The sequence below is a fragment of the Rana temporaria genome, chromosome 2 (assembly GCF_905171775.1).
Source record: "Rana temporaria chromosome 2, aRanTem1.1, whole genome shotgun sequence".
NCBI classification, from domain to species: Eukaryota; Metazoa; Chordata; class Amphibia; order Anura; family Ranidae; genus Rana; species Rana temporaria.
In genome coordinates, this window is record NC_053490.1 from 470,533,023 (window position 1) to 470,550,733 (window position 17,711).

The 17,711-nt window shown below is 42.8% G+C and overlaps 1 protein-coding gene across 2 annotated transcripts in view; it reads right to left on the reverse strand.

Moving 5' to 3' along the window:
• The window catches only part of EPHA6 (EPH receptor A6), a 1,141,406-nt gene that overhangs the window by 362,135 nt on the left and 761,560 nt on the right, over window positions 1-17,711 (reverse strand). For both annotated transcript variants that reach the window (XM_040338721.1, XM_040338722.1), the window contains exon 6: window positions 9,091-9,215. In XM_040338721.1, coding sequence (XP_040194655.1) covers window positions 9,091-9,215 — 125 coding nt within the window. The remainder of the gene's footprint in view (window positions 1-9,090; window positions 9,216-17,711) is intronic.

A 17,711-nucleotide genomic window follows, 5' to 3' on the forward strand; every position in this document is an offset into this window, starting at 1 on the left:
TTAAATCTGGATATAGGATATAAAGAAGGGTAATATTTTCTAGACATGTACAATTAGTTTAGTTTTGAATTTGTTTTTTAATGGATTTTGACAAATTAGTTAATTCAGAAACTTCCAAATTTTTCAATTTCTGAATTTTCGAACTTCCGAAATTTTTACTCTCCGAATTCAGAATTTCGGAACTTTGAAATTTGGAATTTTGGAATTTACGGAATTCGGAAATGTGAAAATTCATTACCATTCGTCGTTCCCCCAGGTCGTTCGTTAGTTCCCCCCCTACGGAACCTACGAATTACGATGGATGTTGTTCTTATCCTTACCCACTTAGGGTGTTTCTATCCTTTCTCATCTACCCAACGCCCATTCGTTGAGACCCCATACCCAAGCAAAACCATATCAGCAGCCTGTCATTTTTTGAGACCCTTGCAATGTCATCTCAGCTAGCCCTCACTCATCAAAATAAAAAAGACATATAAACCCCCTTTTTCCATCACGTAGTCTCGGCCCAGCAACCTGACACTCATTTGAGACCCTTGCAAAATGCAATACCGTCTCAACAACCTGACACTTGCAGAGACTCTTCCAACCACGCAATATCGTCTCAAAACAAATCTCATACTCATTGAGACCCTTGAAATCACGCAATATCGTCTCAGCAGCTGGATACTCACTGAGACCACGCAATATCGTCTCAGCAAACCAGATTGAGGCCCTTGCAACCATGCAATATCGTCTCAGCAGACCAGACTGAGACCCTTGCAACTGTGCAATATCGTCTCAAAAAAACAACATCACACACAACTCGACCCTTGCGACCATGCAATATCGTCTCAGCAAACAAGACTGAAACCCTTGTAATCACGCAATCTCGTCTCAGCAGCCGAAACACTCATAGCGACCTTCACAACCACACAAAGTCATGTCACCTCCAGTAATGTTAAACATTCGAAGCACAAACAATACAAAATCACCATGGGGGCACTCAATCAGCCTTGCGTACACGTAGCCACAGTGGCATACTGGCTGCTTATCACCCAGGTCAGTCGAGTTCAGCTTTTTCATCCGACACCAGGTTGGTCATTTATCCCCAGGTAATATAAAAAGACAAAAAAGAAAAGCATATACATATATAGGGGGAAGAATATATAGGTTGCAGTTTACCAGGGCCAATTGCTTGGCAAGGGTAGGCCATTTTGCTTCTCAGCTAAAGGAACATACATGTTACCCTTATGTCACCCTCATTGCAGGTTTCCGGTCGACCCAGTCTCCATCCGTGCCACGACCTCGCTGCTAGGGTGTCACTCAGGTCTGTAGTTCATGGATCTTTCTCCAAAAAAAACAGTGTCTATGTCTGTGGCCCTACTTGCTTTCTGCCCAATACTACATCTCTTCATAACACTTGCATCCCCTTATTTCTTACAGTCAGAGTTATGTCGCAGGCCAGCAGGGATGACCTCACACCCGCCCCTCTGTCACCCTCTATGGGCTCAGAGATCGGCAGCCTTGAGTCTAGGCATGTGCATTTCGTTTCGTTCCGAATCGAAATTCGGACGAATTTTTCATTATTCGGACATTCGGATGCATACGAATTCCCGAATTGCAATATTAATGAATTTACCAAATCCGAACGAACGTTTTCGATTCCGAATCGAAAACCCGCGGACGAAATTCGATCGGAATTCCAATTTTTTTTTTTCGAATTCCGATCGAATTTCGTCCGCGGGTTTTCGATTTGGAATTCGAAAAAAAAAAAAAATAAATTTTTTTTTGGAATTCCGATCGAATTTCGTCCGCGGGTTTTCGATTTGGAATTCGAAAAAAAATAATTTTTTTTTTTTTTTTGGAATTCCGATCGAATTTCGTCGGCGGGTTTTCGATTTGGAATTCGAAATTTTTTTTTTTTCGAATTCCGATCGAATTTCGAAATTATATTCGAAGAGAGAATTTTCGAATTCGACCGGATTTTTCGAAATTCGGTCGAAAACGAACGAGTTCCGAAAACGAATTTAACACAGGTAACGAACCTAACTTAACGAAATTAATTAAATAACGAATTAAAACGAAACGAAACGAAACGAAATTTTCCCTTTTGCACATGCCTACTTGAGTCCCTCCGCACATGGACCATTCCCAAGATCATAGCTGAAACGCAAGGGCACCCCTACCCTGCTATGGCCAGGAAGGCAGAGCTCTTCAGGCTACTCTTCCGCTGACAGCTACTACAGGACCCAGCGCCCATCAGGCATCCCTGCAGTCCATATATGGGGCTATCTCCCAGCTTCACTCCAGGGTCTCCTCACTGTCCACAACGACAGAGTCACAGCCCTGGAGGTTCGCCCTCCCATGACCCTCCCTGACCCAGTTGTGGTCACTGCACTCGTAAATTTCTCCTGCAGGTATGCCAGAGTCCTCTTCTACCGTCCTCCCTGCTCACATTGTCCCTGCCAGCCTCAGGAAGTACATCTTGGAGGGCAAGCATCTCTGCTTATTTCGGTGCACAATATGGCCGACAACAGAGCATACGCCTGGGGGAAGTCTCGTGGTCATCAAGTCGAAAGACCCCAGGCTCAGCCGCAAACTTACAGTCACCAAATTTGTTTTGTCTTTCGGGATGTTGTCTGCTCAGCCGCCCCCAGCAGGAGGGAAGAGCTGGACCTATATCTCCACTCAGTCACAGATTTAGGGTACAAGTATGGAAGGCATGCCTTTTATGACTACAAACGCTCATTTGCAGCCATTGCAGCCGCCAAGCTCAGCCAGTTCCAGGTCAATACAGACATGAGCTTTTCTGACACTGAGCTATTCTGCCGCCATTTTGCAGCTTACCGATATGCACCATTTGCGAGTCTGCTAAACACATGGCAAATTGGTGCTCTGAAGTGACCACAAGGCACCCCTTCTACCCTCCTTCCTCCTACAGCACCAGTCAGGACCTACTGTCCCCTGGTCAGCCACGAGACAGGACAGCCTATCCTTTCTCTAGGAGGAGCCCCCATTTGCAACAATTGTAATCATGGTGGATGTTTCTATAGCCAGTGCAGGCTACTCCATATTTGCACAACATACCATAAAGCTCACCCGAGCACCACTTGTCAAGTCAAACAGGAGGGAAAGTCACAACTAGGCCGCATAGATGTCAGCTGGTTGGGGTTCTGCCTCTCTACATACCCCACTCCCTCACTAGCTATATTCCTGGTGCAAGGCTTCACAGAAGGGTTCCACACCGGCCTCATCACTTTATCCCTCACTACACATGAATGCAGGAACCTCAAGTCAGCAGCCATCAACTCACAAGCAATTGACTCCTTACTACAGTCAGAAGTGGATAAAGGCTTTATTATTGGCCCCTTCTTACAGTGACCCTTCCCAGTCTGGAGAGTCAGCCCTGTTGGGCTTGTCAAGGGCAAGTTCAGTAATAAACTCTTAGTTTACGACTTGTCTGCGCCTCATTCTTCTCACATTCCTACCTTGAATTCCCAGATTCCCTCCCAGGAGTTTTCCCTCAAGTAGGCCTCAGTTGACCTTGCCATTCAAGCCATCATTGGGTTAGGTCCCGGCGCCTGGCTGTCCAAAGCAGATATATCTGATGCATTCCATCTCCTCCCTATTGAGTCGTCCCTTTGGTGGTGGCAAGGTATTAAGTGGAGGGAGTCCTACTACTTCGCCACCAATTTGACCTTTGGGTCCAAGAGCAGACCATGGCTGTTCAGGCTCTTGCATGGATTCTGTCTCACCAGGCCCTTTGTCGCACGGTCTACCTTGATGACTTCCTGCTTATCGAGCAACCTGGCACTTCTCTGGCAGATCTAGACAAGTTAAGACTAGTTTTCAACAATCTCAACATGCCCATAGCTGAGCACAAAGTAGAAGGACCGCCACATTCAATTACCTTTTTAGGTGTCAGTCTGCCTCTGAACAAACTAGTTCGTATCAGGGCAACTATCCATGACTTCACCCAGTCGCAAGAGTGCACCAGGAGGCAGTTGCAGTCCTTACTAGGGATGCTGAACTTGCGATGAGGATTATTCCTCAAGGACGGTCCTTCATATACTTTTAGTCTTTCTGACACCAGTACAAGACCCAGACCGAGTTCTCAAACTAAATCAAGCAGCAGTAGCAGACTTGGCTATGTGGGATGAGTTCCTCACCAGCTGAAACGGCATTTCATTGTTCATTCCGGCAGTGTCAGACAAGTCGCCACAGGTGGTCACAGAGGCTGCAGCCTCCACCAACTTTGCGGCCATATTTGGCTGCCACTGGTTCACCTAATCTTGGCCACCAGAAATGCTCTTAATCCCTGGTTTTACCCAGTGCTCATCTCTCTTGTCACACCCCATTGTCACAGCTGCCCAGGTCTGGGGCCACACTTGGACAAAACAGACCAAGTCACTCTCCATCATTTCCTTCTTGCACAGGCTCGTGCAGCTGTCACTTCGTCAACACTTTATTTTTTTCTGTAAACATATTCCAGGCAAATACAATATCACTGCTGATGTGCTCTCCCATTTCAACCTTACCTTGTTTTTCCAGCATGGAGCCAACCTGACCACCACTCCTGTCCCACCGTGGTCATTGCTGATGATAGATTAAAATTGCACCTCGCCAACGCAACCTAGCTCATCAACCAATCCTTGGCACGCAACACACTGAGGGCCTATCGCACTGCTTGGAGCACTTACTACAACGCTTTTGGCCTCTTGCCCAGGAGCAGCGATAGGCGACGTTAGACACATCCTGGCCTTCATATCATATTTCCATACCCATCTAGCCCTTGCTCACTACACCATCAGGCTATACCTAACCAGCGTCCAGCATTTTCTATCATTACAGGACCCCAGCAAACCGTTATTATTCTCGGCTCATGCAGTCAAGTCCCTCCTACGTGGCATACAGAAGCACCAACCTGTAGCCAGTGGCAAACGCCTACCTATCATGAGTGCCATCTTCAGGGACATGCCCAGCCTAGTTATCCGAGCGGCCATCTACCTGGCCTTCTACGGTTTCCTAAGATCTAGAAAATTTACCGTCAGTGGCTCCGGCAGTCAGACACTGTTCCAACGCCACCTGACTCGCTTTCCGAACCATTATACCCTTCATCTCACAGTCAGCAAAATGCAACAAACCAGCCCAGGGGTGAACATCAACCTATTTCAGACCAACAATGCCTGGTGCCCAGTAACGGTCCTCGACCGACTGCTGTCCCGGCTACCCAGCCAATCAGAAGATAGCCCACTGCTACCCTTTCTAACCAGCCCCTTCAGTGGCAGCCAGTTTGTCAAGCATGTCAGGATCCTCCTAAGAAACTTGGGCTTCAATCCCAGTCAGTTCTCTAGACATTATTTCCAGATTTGAGCAACTTCAGCTGCCTCCCAACATGGAGTACCGGACCACGTAATCAAGAAATTAGGCTGATGGAAGTCCGCCTGCTTTGCCACCTACATCCCAAATACTCAGGAAGAAATGGCACAAGCCTTCACCAAGCTGGCTCAATAACAATTGTAAATCAATAAAGAGCTATTTCCCTATGTGAGTCTTTTGCCCCCTTTTCTTGGCATACTGACCAGACCATCAAGGGACACTTCAGGTCTATTTATGTTGTAAGTCTTGTCACGTGTTTATTTGATTCACATCTCTCTCGGTCATAGGGCCGCGGCTATATATATATTTATATATATATATATATATATATATATATATATATATATATATATATATATATATATATATATATATATATATATATATATTTTTTTTTTTTTTTTTTTTTTTTTTTTTTTTTAGGGTGGAGAGGCAGCCACCATACAGTTTAACAAGGGTGGCAGCCCAAGGCAGTCCAGATAAAGTATACACAAAATACATTTATTTATAGGTGCACTTCACAGTGTAGTTTATATAAACACAAAAACTTGATTCTTTGGTGTTACTCTTCACAAATGAAATATAAATAAATAAAGTAGAACAGAATTTACTCCTAGGGGAGATTACATGGCAACTGTTGCAACCGTAAAATGAATTATAACATTTGTTAGGAAGCTGAAATTACAGCAAGCTCAGCCATTTTAGAGTACTGCTGTGTTCATTGACTTAGTACTTAATCCTTTGTGTTTTACCTGTGTTTAATGAAATTGCCAGAACACAAACATTTTTCCAGCCTGAACACAGACCTGGGTATAAGCTTATAAATGAATTCAACATACAGTATACTGTAGAGAGAGAACTAAATTCCAAGTCAACTGTTCTACTACATTTTGTATTTGCTATCTCTATCTATCTATCTATCTATCTATCTATCTATCTATCTATCTATCTATCTATCTATCTATCTATCTATCTATCTATCTATCTATCTATCTATCTATTCATGCACATACTATAGATATATAGATGATGATAGATGTTCTGGCTGTGTTTAATAACAGACAGATTAAACACAAATACATGCCAATAATAACTGTATATGTGTCCGTGTGAAAACAAAATATATAAAATATACATGAATTAAATATTTCTTAATCATGGACCTACTATTTTATCTGCTGCCTCGTTCCATTTCAGTGGTAATTTTTTTTTCATAATGGGATTTCTTTACTGACATTAATCTCTGAAGCCCCATACACACTATCAGTTTTCCTGCAGGTTTTTCTCTTCAGATTTACCAAAACCATCTAATATGAGGTCAAACCTTAAGACTTTCAATTTGTATGCAATCAGGCAGGCCCTTGCACTACATGGTTTTGGTAACACTGAAGAGAAAAACCTGCAGGAAAACTGATAGTGTGTATGGGGCTTGAGTTACAAATTTTTATTTTGTATTATCCTGCCTGGCACTACGATGCCCACTTGTTGTTGTTTCTATCTTGCTTTATCAATTACTATAAATAAATAAACTTTTTGAAAGTTAAATTAAATATTTCTAAATCATATTTTTGCTATTAGTTATTGCCATCAATTATTTTTGCAATGCCAGTATACAGGCTGGAACCCAATGGCTATGTGTTGTGGGTGTGAAACGGTTCAGTTCTGCTAGTAGCCCATATGCCCTGCAGGAGGACAAGGTAATGTTTTAATGGATTGGGGGGGGGGGGGGGGGGCGAGACTTACATTCACATTTTCTTTGCAAACAGAACCCAGTGCGGGGACGCCACCACGATGGCCTTATGCTGAGTTATATGAAATGGACCAAAATGCCTTCTATCATAGGAATGAATGGAATTGGTCTGTGGTTTTCTATTTACTACTGCAAATTCCAATGCTATTCAGTTATTCTCCATTTCCAGAATACAAATATCGGTTCTGTGCTTCCTAAACTTTCAAACCTTGACATGGTTGCCTACAAAACAGAACATCCAGAAAAGGACAAGGCAAAAGCACCCATTTAAATTAGTTTTACCTTTTTTTGTATATGCAGTGGAGCAGGAGGTGGGGGTGTTTCAAAACCAACATTCATATTCTTTGCATATGTTTTTCACTTTTACTGAGTTTGGGCGAATGGTAGAGGGGACCAGAAGGCCCCTTTACAGGCGGGGACATGGCAACTTCTAGATCAACCATTTGGATATTTATGAACCAATTGCATATTTATAAATTAATGAATCATCCTCAAACTTGAATTCAGAGGTTTATTTACGGTAACTTTTTGGTTAGTTAGTTAATTATTAGGCTTTTCGTTATTTCCTGTTTTCAAATATAATTTGTTGCTGAATTGTTTTCATTGTTCCCTGAATAAGACAACAGGATTGATTTACTAAAGTCAAATAGACTTTGCAAGTGCAGTTGCACTCATTTTCCCCAGAGCTTAGTGAATGTGGTAAAATTAAGCTGACCTCCACCTTGCACCTGTTCAGGTATTCTTTACAAAGTGAAGCTCCACCACATTCACTAAGCTCTGGGGAAACTCAGTGCACTGTCTATTTGCCCTTGATAAATCAATCCCAATATGTCACATTGCATTGTAAACCCCACCCCCTTTTCTCCAAAACTGTGTCACTTTCCCTGCAATGCTGTAGTGCGATTGGATATCTTGCCAATGCGTATATATAAGACAAAGCCTTGATCTTGCACTCTTATTGAAAAAAAGGTTGAAACATTATGCAATACCGGTTTGCTAAATTTCTTGCAAATATTCATACAAATGATAGATTGCAGTAAGAATGCATAAACGCATAAAGAATTTTACTGCACATACATATAAATGAGGGCTGTGCAAATTAACTTTTAATTAATCGATTAATCTTTAATTTTTTTGATCGATCAAAATCTTTTTGATCGATTAAAATTCTTTTGATTGGTACTCACCTCTCCGCCGGCTTTTGGGCCTTCAGGGAGTTCCATCGGAGATCCGGTGACGTCACGGACACCGGCGGGGCATGCCTTGTCCATCTGAAGGGCTCCTTTGCTGTGCCTTCATATCTGCATGCCGGCGGGACCTTACTATCTGTCACACTTCCCTCTATCACTTCCCTCTATCAACCTGGGATTCTACAACCATCCACTGGGAGTTGTGATAGTTCCCTTCATGGGACATCTACATGCCGACAGACTGATGTTAACCTCTCCTCATCTGGATTCAGCAGTGATATCGTTGTACACATTTTTATACCAGTAGCATACTTAGCTACATGTTTTTATGACTGCTTTTGGTTCCCTTTGGTATTACTCGCACCATTTTTACAGTTTATGTAGCTACATCGATTTTGTCTCCAGTGCAATGTTTATTTGGTTACCTACTTGAAGACTATAAAAGTTTTAATGCTATTCCCATCGAGCGCTGCCTTTGTGTGTTTTTTGTATCCTGCTATCCATTTTTCAGCTAATCAGCTAAAAGTAGTTGGATCTGTATGTGCGTTATAATTAATCGAAATTAGTCGATTAATCGATTTAAAAAACAAAGCGATTAATCGAACAGAAACATTTTGATCAGTAACAGCCCTAATATAAATACAGCAGCATAGAACAAAAAGTCATATTTTACCTTTATAAAGAGTGAATGTGAAAATAAGGCACAGAAAGAATAACATTTTGTAACATAGTCAGAAAGAAAGCACTACTTGCATCTTAAGCGTTTTTCCAGGAATGCTGAGCAAGACCTACTTTCTCATAGTATTTGATCTCGTAGTCCAGAATGACCCCATTAGGATAGTCTGGTTCTTGCCACGAGAGAGCAATGCTGCTTTGAGATGCCCAGTCTTTCCTCACCATGCCAATTAGTGAAGGAGCTGAGGAGGGAAAAAAGAAAACAATAGTGTAAATGTTGGTATAATGTAAGTCAGACATTTTTTTTTTTAATGTTAAGGTTCACTTGTTAGCAGTCACTAAAGTAAAACTTAATTTTCAACCAAATGTCCTTCCTACTCTTTCTAAAATCACTTTCCTCCTTTCTCATGTGGATCCTGATGCTTGAATTCATGAAATCATATCATGCTTCGCGAAGGAGAGAGAGAAGTTTTTCAGTTTCATACATTATTAAAGTTTGATATTTTTCCTAAAAAGCAGTGACTGCTGAGGAAGCAAGGAAAAAGGTAAGTGTATCACCTATTTCATCATCCCCTATGCAATGTGAGCAGTTAACTCTAGCAGGGGGAACCATTGCATGGGTAAAAAAAAAATGATGCCAGATTTAAGATGTCAGCTTTAAGATCATTTTAGCTTTGTACATGCCAGACACAGTGACATAGACTTAAAGCAAACCTGTCCTCTGCTTATTCAAAGCAAAGTAACAGGTTTGCTTAACCCACTGCCACCCCTACCATATACTTAAAGTGGTTGTAAAGGCAGAGTTTTTTTCACTGTAGCGCTACACTCAAAGGAGCCGCTGGTCAAGATGGGTCCTCTGTCCAGATTATTAGAGGAAAAGAGCAAGCAACACAAAGAAATTCCTTAACACTCACTATTAAGGCTATCTTGAGTAAGGCACCGAGGCATGGGTAAAAGTAAACTTGTATTTTATTTAGAAAGGTGGCTGATGAGGCAAATGTAAACCACCAACAATTATGGTTACACAATACAGCACACTGAGTAGTTAACAAAAGAGAGAGAGGGTGGGGCATAGATGGCATAATGCCCCCAAATTAACATAAACATTAGCAGTGCCACATAGAATACCCAACAGGCAGTGAAAAGATCTAATTTACCAACATCGGAGCTATACTGCCTGTGTAACCTAATGACGGCTCTGCTAGGTCTAGACTGTTTGGTTGAACATGATCAGCGTTAAAGAGCATAAACAACATAAAGAAAAAAAACAGGAGGGGACCATTAAACTTAGTAAACGAGTCTCTAAGATGGATCTTCTACCAGCTAACATTTGGGACCTTAGATGACTGTCGGTGCACTAGTCCTAATATTCTGCAGGCAGGGAGAGACAAGGCAAGCCAGAATATTTGTGAACCAAATGGTACATGGCGAAGCTGCTGTATGACTGCACCTTGAGATTGCAATAATGTGATGTAAACTCAATTGGCCAGAATACCAACTGGCAGCATCTGAATATGAAGGGAATTCTGACCCCTGCATTTTCAGAATTACTCCCAGGCTCTCTCGAGTGGCTTGTTCCAACAGGTCTGGAATACTTGGATCCCATGGTGCCAAGAGCCTGGGCACACAGGCCCCTTGGGATTTGTAGTTTAGTAAGACAGTAATTTCATCATATGGACGCTGCCATTAACTATACTCCCAGGATTCCAGACATTCTACATTAAAGTCTATGGCTTGAGGTAACTTGGATCTCCTCCTGTTGGCCAGCATATCATGGTGCAGCAACATTATCAACCCAGCAGAAGGGGAGAAAGACAAAAGAATTTCAGAACAAGTTTTTTGTATATATGTAATGCATTTTCTGCAATAAAGTGGATGTAAACCCTCACATATTTTCAAGTACTCGCCAATACCGCTTACCGATACTTTTTTTAATGTCATGTGACAGTGGCACTAATATGTAGCACTGATGGGCACTAATGAGGCATTATATATTTTTTTACAATTTTATTCTTTAAAATTTTGGGAGGGGGTGCCAGTGTTTTTTTATTTTATTTTGTATTTTTAAATATTTATTAAGAAAAAATATTTTATTATTATTGTTATTATTATTTTTCATCAGCCCTGTTGGGGGGGTTTCGATGATATATCAGGAGTCTAAACATCCCCCTGATATCACCCCTTTGATACAAAGAAAGGGACTGAGGACACAGATTTCCCAGTCCCTTTCTCTGCAGCCTCAGCTGCACTGAAGATGAATGGTCAGGAGACAGCGACTCCTGTTCATTCATAAACTAAAGCATCATAAACTGTGTTTGTGATGCTCAGTTATGAATGGACAGGGTTGCTGACATTTAGAAAAGGAAGGAGCAGATATAATTACATATTTACTGGCTCCTTTCTCCGCCCCCCATCCTGACAGATCCGGGACATTGGGGTCCCCGGAGGAGGACAGAGGGGGACTGGAGGATGACACAGAGGGGGACTGTAGGAGGACACATAGGAGGAACAGAGGAGCACAGAGAAGCACCTGGAGGTGGACTGGAGGAGCGCACAGTGGGGGACCGGAGGAGGACAAATAGGGGGAATGGAAGATCATGGAGGAGCACACAGAGGGAGACTGGAGAAGCGCACAGTGGGGGACATGGACCCACTGAAAGCCGTGGGGGGGGGGGAAGAGGAGGAGAAGTGGCTGTCAACTGCTTTATTGAAATCTATATAGGGAGATCGGTGCTTATAACTCTCCCCACCGCCACACAGATCACCCTTAACTGTCCAAGTACTCGTGCAAATGCTCAGTATTGGCACCGATACTAGTAGGAGAGAGAGTCACTGGATGGCTGAGGCTCTGCTGCACATTGCTGGATCGAGATGGGGCTCAGGTAAGTATAATGGGGGCCTGGGCTGCACAGAGAAGTTTTTTTACCTTCATGCATTCCAAAAACCTTGAGCCTTTACAACCACTTTAATTCAAATGGCACGTCACCCTTTGGTGGTGGCCACTTAGAACACTCTACTATGCCTAAACCAATGAGGTGTTTTTCTGCTGCTGGCAAAAAACCTTGTTTGACAGCAAGGCTGCTATGCCATAAGAGCAGGCAAGTCATCTCTATAGCGATTCTGTTGCCAGTGAGTGCCATGTATAAGAGCAGTGTGTACAAGAAGCTTTAACAATCACTTTTTAGAGGTGCAGCACTGACAGCCACAAGTGTAAACCCAGCATAAGAGAGCATTTACAAAGCTTTGAATGCGCTTTAAACATCTTTCTCAAAGCCTTTACAGCACCCCACAGCGTCAGTTTGAAGATTTCAAACAGATCATGGTGGGAATGCTGGCTGTCCACTTTAAACAAGCCCCTAGCAGGATTCAGCAGGGTTTCAATAAGTTTCATTAAACTCTTCTAAAGCATGCTAGCAGCTTGTTAAAAGTAACAGCCAGCACTTCTAATATGATCAGTGTTTAATATACCCAAACTGGAACTAAAGGGTGCTTTAAAGGCTTTAGTAAAACTGCTTGAAGCTTGCTGTGCACACTGTTGTACAAAAGCTGAAGCCTGTGTCTACATGGCCTAAAGAAAACTTGTCATAATAGAAACCTGGAGGCTGCCCATGCTAACATCTCCTGCTGGTTGCCTGGCTATTATACTGATATTCTTGCATCTGTAAAATGGAACATAACTCACTAAAACTTTATTACTTTTTATTACTGACACAAATAAAAAATATCCTATTCAAATTTTTACCGTCGTGTTAGTTTTTGTGCTGCAAGGCTGGTTTGTGGCCTAGTCTGGGCCTTGCTGCCTCCTAGGACTGCCTATCCCACGAGGTTGTGTTTTACTATGCAGCAATTTTCCGGCACATCTGTGCACATGTGGCTGATTTCCACACATGCCCACAAATGCCAGAGGGTGCTATAGATCCCTTCTACCAAAAGCTCATATGACTTTTACATTAAAGAATAAGGCAAAAAATATGACACCAGGATCATGGCTGCAGCCACAGCCACGATCCCGGGGTAACCACCTAACCCAAGGACATATGTGTATGTCCTATTACAGGAGGTTAAAATGCGTTAGCTTGAGTTTGGCTTTAGTTTGTTAGTGTATCTAAATTAAGGTGACCAGATTTTTTAAAGGAAATCCAGGGACATATATATTTTTTTTACTAGTAATGGTGGCAATCAGCGACTCTCTGCCTGTCGCCGCCACTGCCCGCTTCACAGCCTGTCAAGTCTTACTCTCCGGGCCATGGCTACTACTGGGTGGGGAGCGGAGGAAGATCACTCCACAGGGAAGGCAAGAAAGGCAAGGCAGACGGCTGGCTGGGATTTGTTGAGTCAATGCAGAAGAACATGCGAGTGGAGCTGAATGGGCATGCACCCGAAACTGAAAAAAATATTCCCTCTGCTCCGACCAGCACCTGATCATCAGAAAGGGGCACAGATAATGGAAAAAAATACACCCCATTAAGCTAGTAGGAGCGGGGGTGTGTAATTAAGAATTGTTGTTTTAAATTCTGTACTGACGGTCTTTGAAATTGCCCCAGCCCCTTTTCAAATCCAATCCGGGGACAAAACCAGGGACAGACTTGGTCTGGGAACAGTGTCGTCAATCCGGTGACTGTCCCCGGAAACCGGGGATGTCTGGTCACCCTAATCTAAATCTGCTAGTACATCTAACCCCCCCCCCCCCCCCGACAATGTTGCTGTCCAAAGGTGTGTCTCTGTTGCTCCTTCATCCAGAGTGGAGGCACTTTAATACAGGAGGTGTGTTACTGAGCAGATCACCAGGTGAAAACAGAGGGGAAAATGCCTGAAAAAAGAAAACTAATACAGTCACCGCATCGAATGATTGGTAATCTGCAAATTGTTACATTTTTGGTTTTGGGTTTAACCACTTCCCGACCGCCGCATGTAAATGTACGTCCACAGTATGGCACGTACAGGCACATGGGCGTTCATGTACGTCCTGTCCTTCTAGCGGGTGGGGGGTCCGATCGCTACATGCGGCGGTCGGGTTCGCTCGGGGAGCGATCCGGGACGACGGCGCGGCTATTTGTTTATAGCCGCTCCGTCGCGATTGCTCCCCGGAGCTGAAGAACGGGAAGAGCCGTATGTAAACACGGCTTCCCCGTGCTTCACTGTGGCGGCGCATCGATCGTGTCATCCCCTTTATAGGGAGACACAATCGATGACGTCAGTCCTACAGCCACACCCCCCTACAGTTGTAAACACACACTAGGTGCATCCTAACTCCTACAGCGCCCCCTGTGGTTAACTCCCAAACTGCAACTGTCATTTTCACAATAAAGAATGCAATTTAAATGCATTTTTTGCTGTGAAAATGACAATGGTCCCAAAAATGTGTCAAAATTGTCCGAAGTGTCCGCCATAATGTCGCAGTCATGAAAAAAATCGCTGATCGCCGCCATTAGTAGTAAAAAAAAAAAAATTTATAAAAATGCAATAAAACTATCCCCTATTTTGTAAACGCTATAAATTTTGCGCAAACCAATCGATAAACGCTTATTGCGATTTTTTTTACTAAAAATAGGTCGAAGAATACGTATCGGCCTAAACTGAGGCAAAAAAATGTTTATATATGTTTTTGGGGGATATTTATTATAACAAAAAGTAAAAAATATTGCATTTTTTTCAAAATTGTCGCTTTATTTTTTGTTTATAGCGCAAAAAATAAAAGCCGCAGAGGTGATCAAATACCACCAAAAGAAAGCTCTATTTGTGGGCAAAAAAAGGACACCAATTTTGTTTGGGGGCCACGTCGCATGACCGCGCAATTGTCTGTTAAAGCGACGCAGTCCCGAACTGTAAAAACACCTTGGGTCTTTAGGCAGCATTTTGGTCCGGGGCTTAAGTGGTTAATATTACTTTAGTAACTGTCAAGTGGGCATACTTCAGCTGCTGCAGAAAGGCAAACCAGGTAGGGGTGACTGGTTCAACGGCAGGCAGAAAAGAACATTTTTGACAGAAAACATGTCTGTATTCTTACTGGATGATTAGACATTTTACAGGTAAGAAGGTAAAGTTGGCAAAATGTATGCCAGATAGAAGATACAGGGGAAAAACAATGCAATCGTGTTTTGAAACATTGTAATTTATCGAATTTACCAAGAAAGAAACATACTCAAAAAAGAAGCTTTCAACTTTATCTGGTCCAGGCTGTTATAATTTACAGTGTATCTGCCCCAGTATGCAACAGATATGCCTTGTACACACGATCGGTTTTCCCGGCGGTAAAAAGTCTGCCGGGAAAACCGAGGGGAAAACCGAGAACCTGTTGGGTAGCTTTTTCCCCCTGCACACGGCCGGGTTTCCCGACAGGAAAACTGCCATGAGAGCTTTGGACGGGAAACCCGGCCGTGTGTATGCTCCTACGCAGGTTTTCCCCATAGGGAAACTGTTGGCTTAAAAAACGCCTGGAAACACGGCGGGAAAAAAGAGAACATGTTCCCCGGCGGTTTTCCTGTCAGGAAAAAAACTGCGATGGAGCACATGGCAGTTTTCCTTCCGTGTGTACGAGGCAATAAAGTAATTTTACTGAAAATTGAGAACTGAACAATGATTTATGAATCTGGTTGTAATCTTTCTACAGTATATCACAAAAGTGAGTATACCCCTCCCATGGTTGCCACCACATGCTTGACACCATCTGAACCAAATAAGTTTATCTTAGTCTCATGAGACCACAGGACATGGTTCTAGTAATCCATGTCCTTGGTCAGCTTGTCTTCAGCAAACTGTTTGCAGGCTTTCTTGTGCATCATCTTTAGAAGATGACAGCCATGCAGACCAATGTGATGCAGTGTGTGGCGTATATTGTGAGCACTAACAGGCTGACCCGCACCCCTTCAACCTCTGCAGCAATGCTGGCAGCACTCATATGTCTATTTCCCAAAGACAATCTCTGGATATGATGCTGAGCACGTGCACTCAACTTCTTTGGTCGACCATGGTGAGCCCTGTTCTGAGTGGATCCTGTCCTGTTAAACCGCTGTATGGTCTTGGCCACCGTGCTGCAGCTCAGTTTCAGGGTATTGGCAATCTTCTTATAGCCTAAGCCATCTTTATGTAGAGCAACAATTATTTTTTTCAGATTCTTAGAGAGTTCTTTGTCAAGAGGTACCATGTTGAACTTCCAGTGACCAGTATGAGAGAGTAAGATTGATAACACCAAATGTAACACACCTGTTTCCCATTCACACCTGAGACCTTGTAACACTACAGAGTCACATCGGGGAGGGAAAATGGCTAATTGGGCCCAATTTTGACGTTTTCACTTAGGGGAGTACTCACTTTTGTACTCAATGCATTCTTGTGGAGATAGATAGATAGATAGATAGATAGATAGATAGATAGATAGATAGATAGATAGATAGATAGATAGATAGATAGAGTATCCCACAAAAGTGAGTACACCCCTCACATTTTGTAAATATTTTATTATGTCCTTTCATGTGACAACACTGAAGAAATTACACTTTGCTACAATGCAAAGCAGTGAGTGTGTAGCTTGGATTTGATTGGTAGCAGCAAGAGGCAATGGCTGCACTGCTATCAATCTATCCAATCAGGACCCGAGACACCAATCAGGACCCGTGACACCAGCTGGAGCTGGTGTGCTCCTTTCCGTCGCTGGAAAGACTGGGTTCAGGTAAGTAAAAGGGGGGCTCTGGGAGGCTGCTGCACCACAGGAGGTTTTTATTCTATGCATTAAGGTAAAAAACCTTAAGGGGATTAAAACCCCTTAATCACAGAGTATTTTCCAGGATTAAGTACAGCCTAATATGGTAAAGCCCAAATAATTAAAGTATGATAGCTTGAGAAACTATGAAACCCTCAATCAAAACTGTTGTTTTATCATCTCAAATATACAGATATTTAGAACTTTACAGGTACCCTTAGATAGAACAGATCACAAATGAGTATATGGCTCTGCAGCCTCAGTACTTCGAAGAGCTGTCTATATTTACATGGTACTCTACCGCCCAAAGGAAAAATAAGGCACCCACTATTCACCCCCCACCATGCACCCCTATACAATCAGCAATACACCCACCCCATCCTATACACAACTCTGAGCTACCATTTATCGACAGGCTGTTACTTGTTGGGAAGCATGTAGATCTGCACATCATGGCCAGCAGCTTCCTTTTTTCCCAGTGAGTTACCATTACATGAAGCTTCACCCACTGCCTGCCCATTAGTTCCCTGGAAGGATGAGGGTAGAGCTGCCTCTCACTCTCACTTCCTGGGTTTTATTTAAAGGTAGCTATAGGATTATTCAGGGCCATTTTTAAATAAATTGGGGCCAATAATCAAACTGGACCCCCTTAGCTAAATGCTGCAGGCTCTCCAACACAACTCAGTTCATAGGACAATTAATGCTTTACTCCTAATACATCATTCTACCTTTAATTTTCAGAAAAACCTAAACTGATTTTTTTCAAAAGAAAGAAGTTCAGCATCTGAGTATTTTTTTTACCAAATGGTGATAAACGGCGTGCATGGAGGATATTATACTGCTGCTGTAATAATGGGGGAAATTAAGGGTTGGTGAGAAAGCTTCTGGGGGCCCTTAACAATGTTGTGGCCCTGAGCATTTGCCAAGTTTGTCGTCCCAAACGTCAGCCCTGGGATGACTGTATTTCTGTTGACAACTGGAAAAAATGTATGGCCAATAACAAGGAAAAGTCACCTCTCTTGATTGTTAATCTATAGAA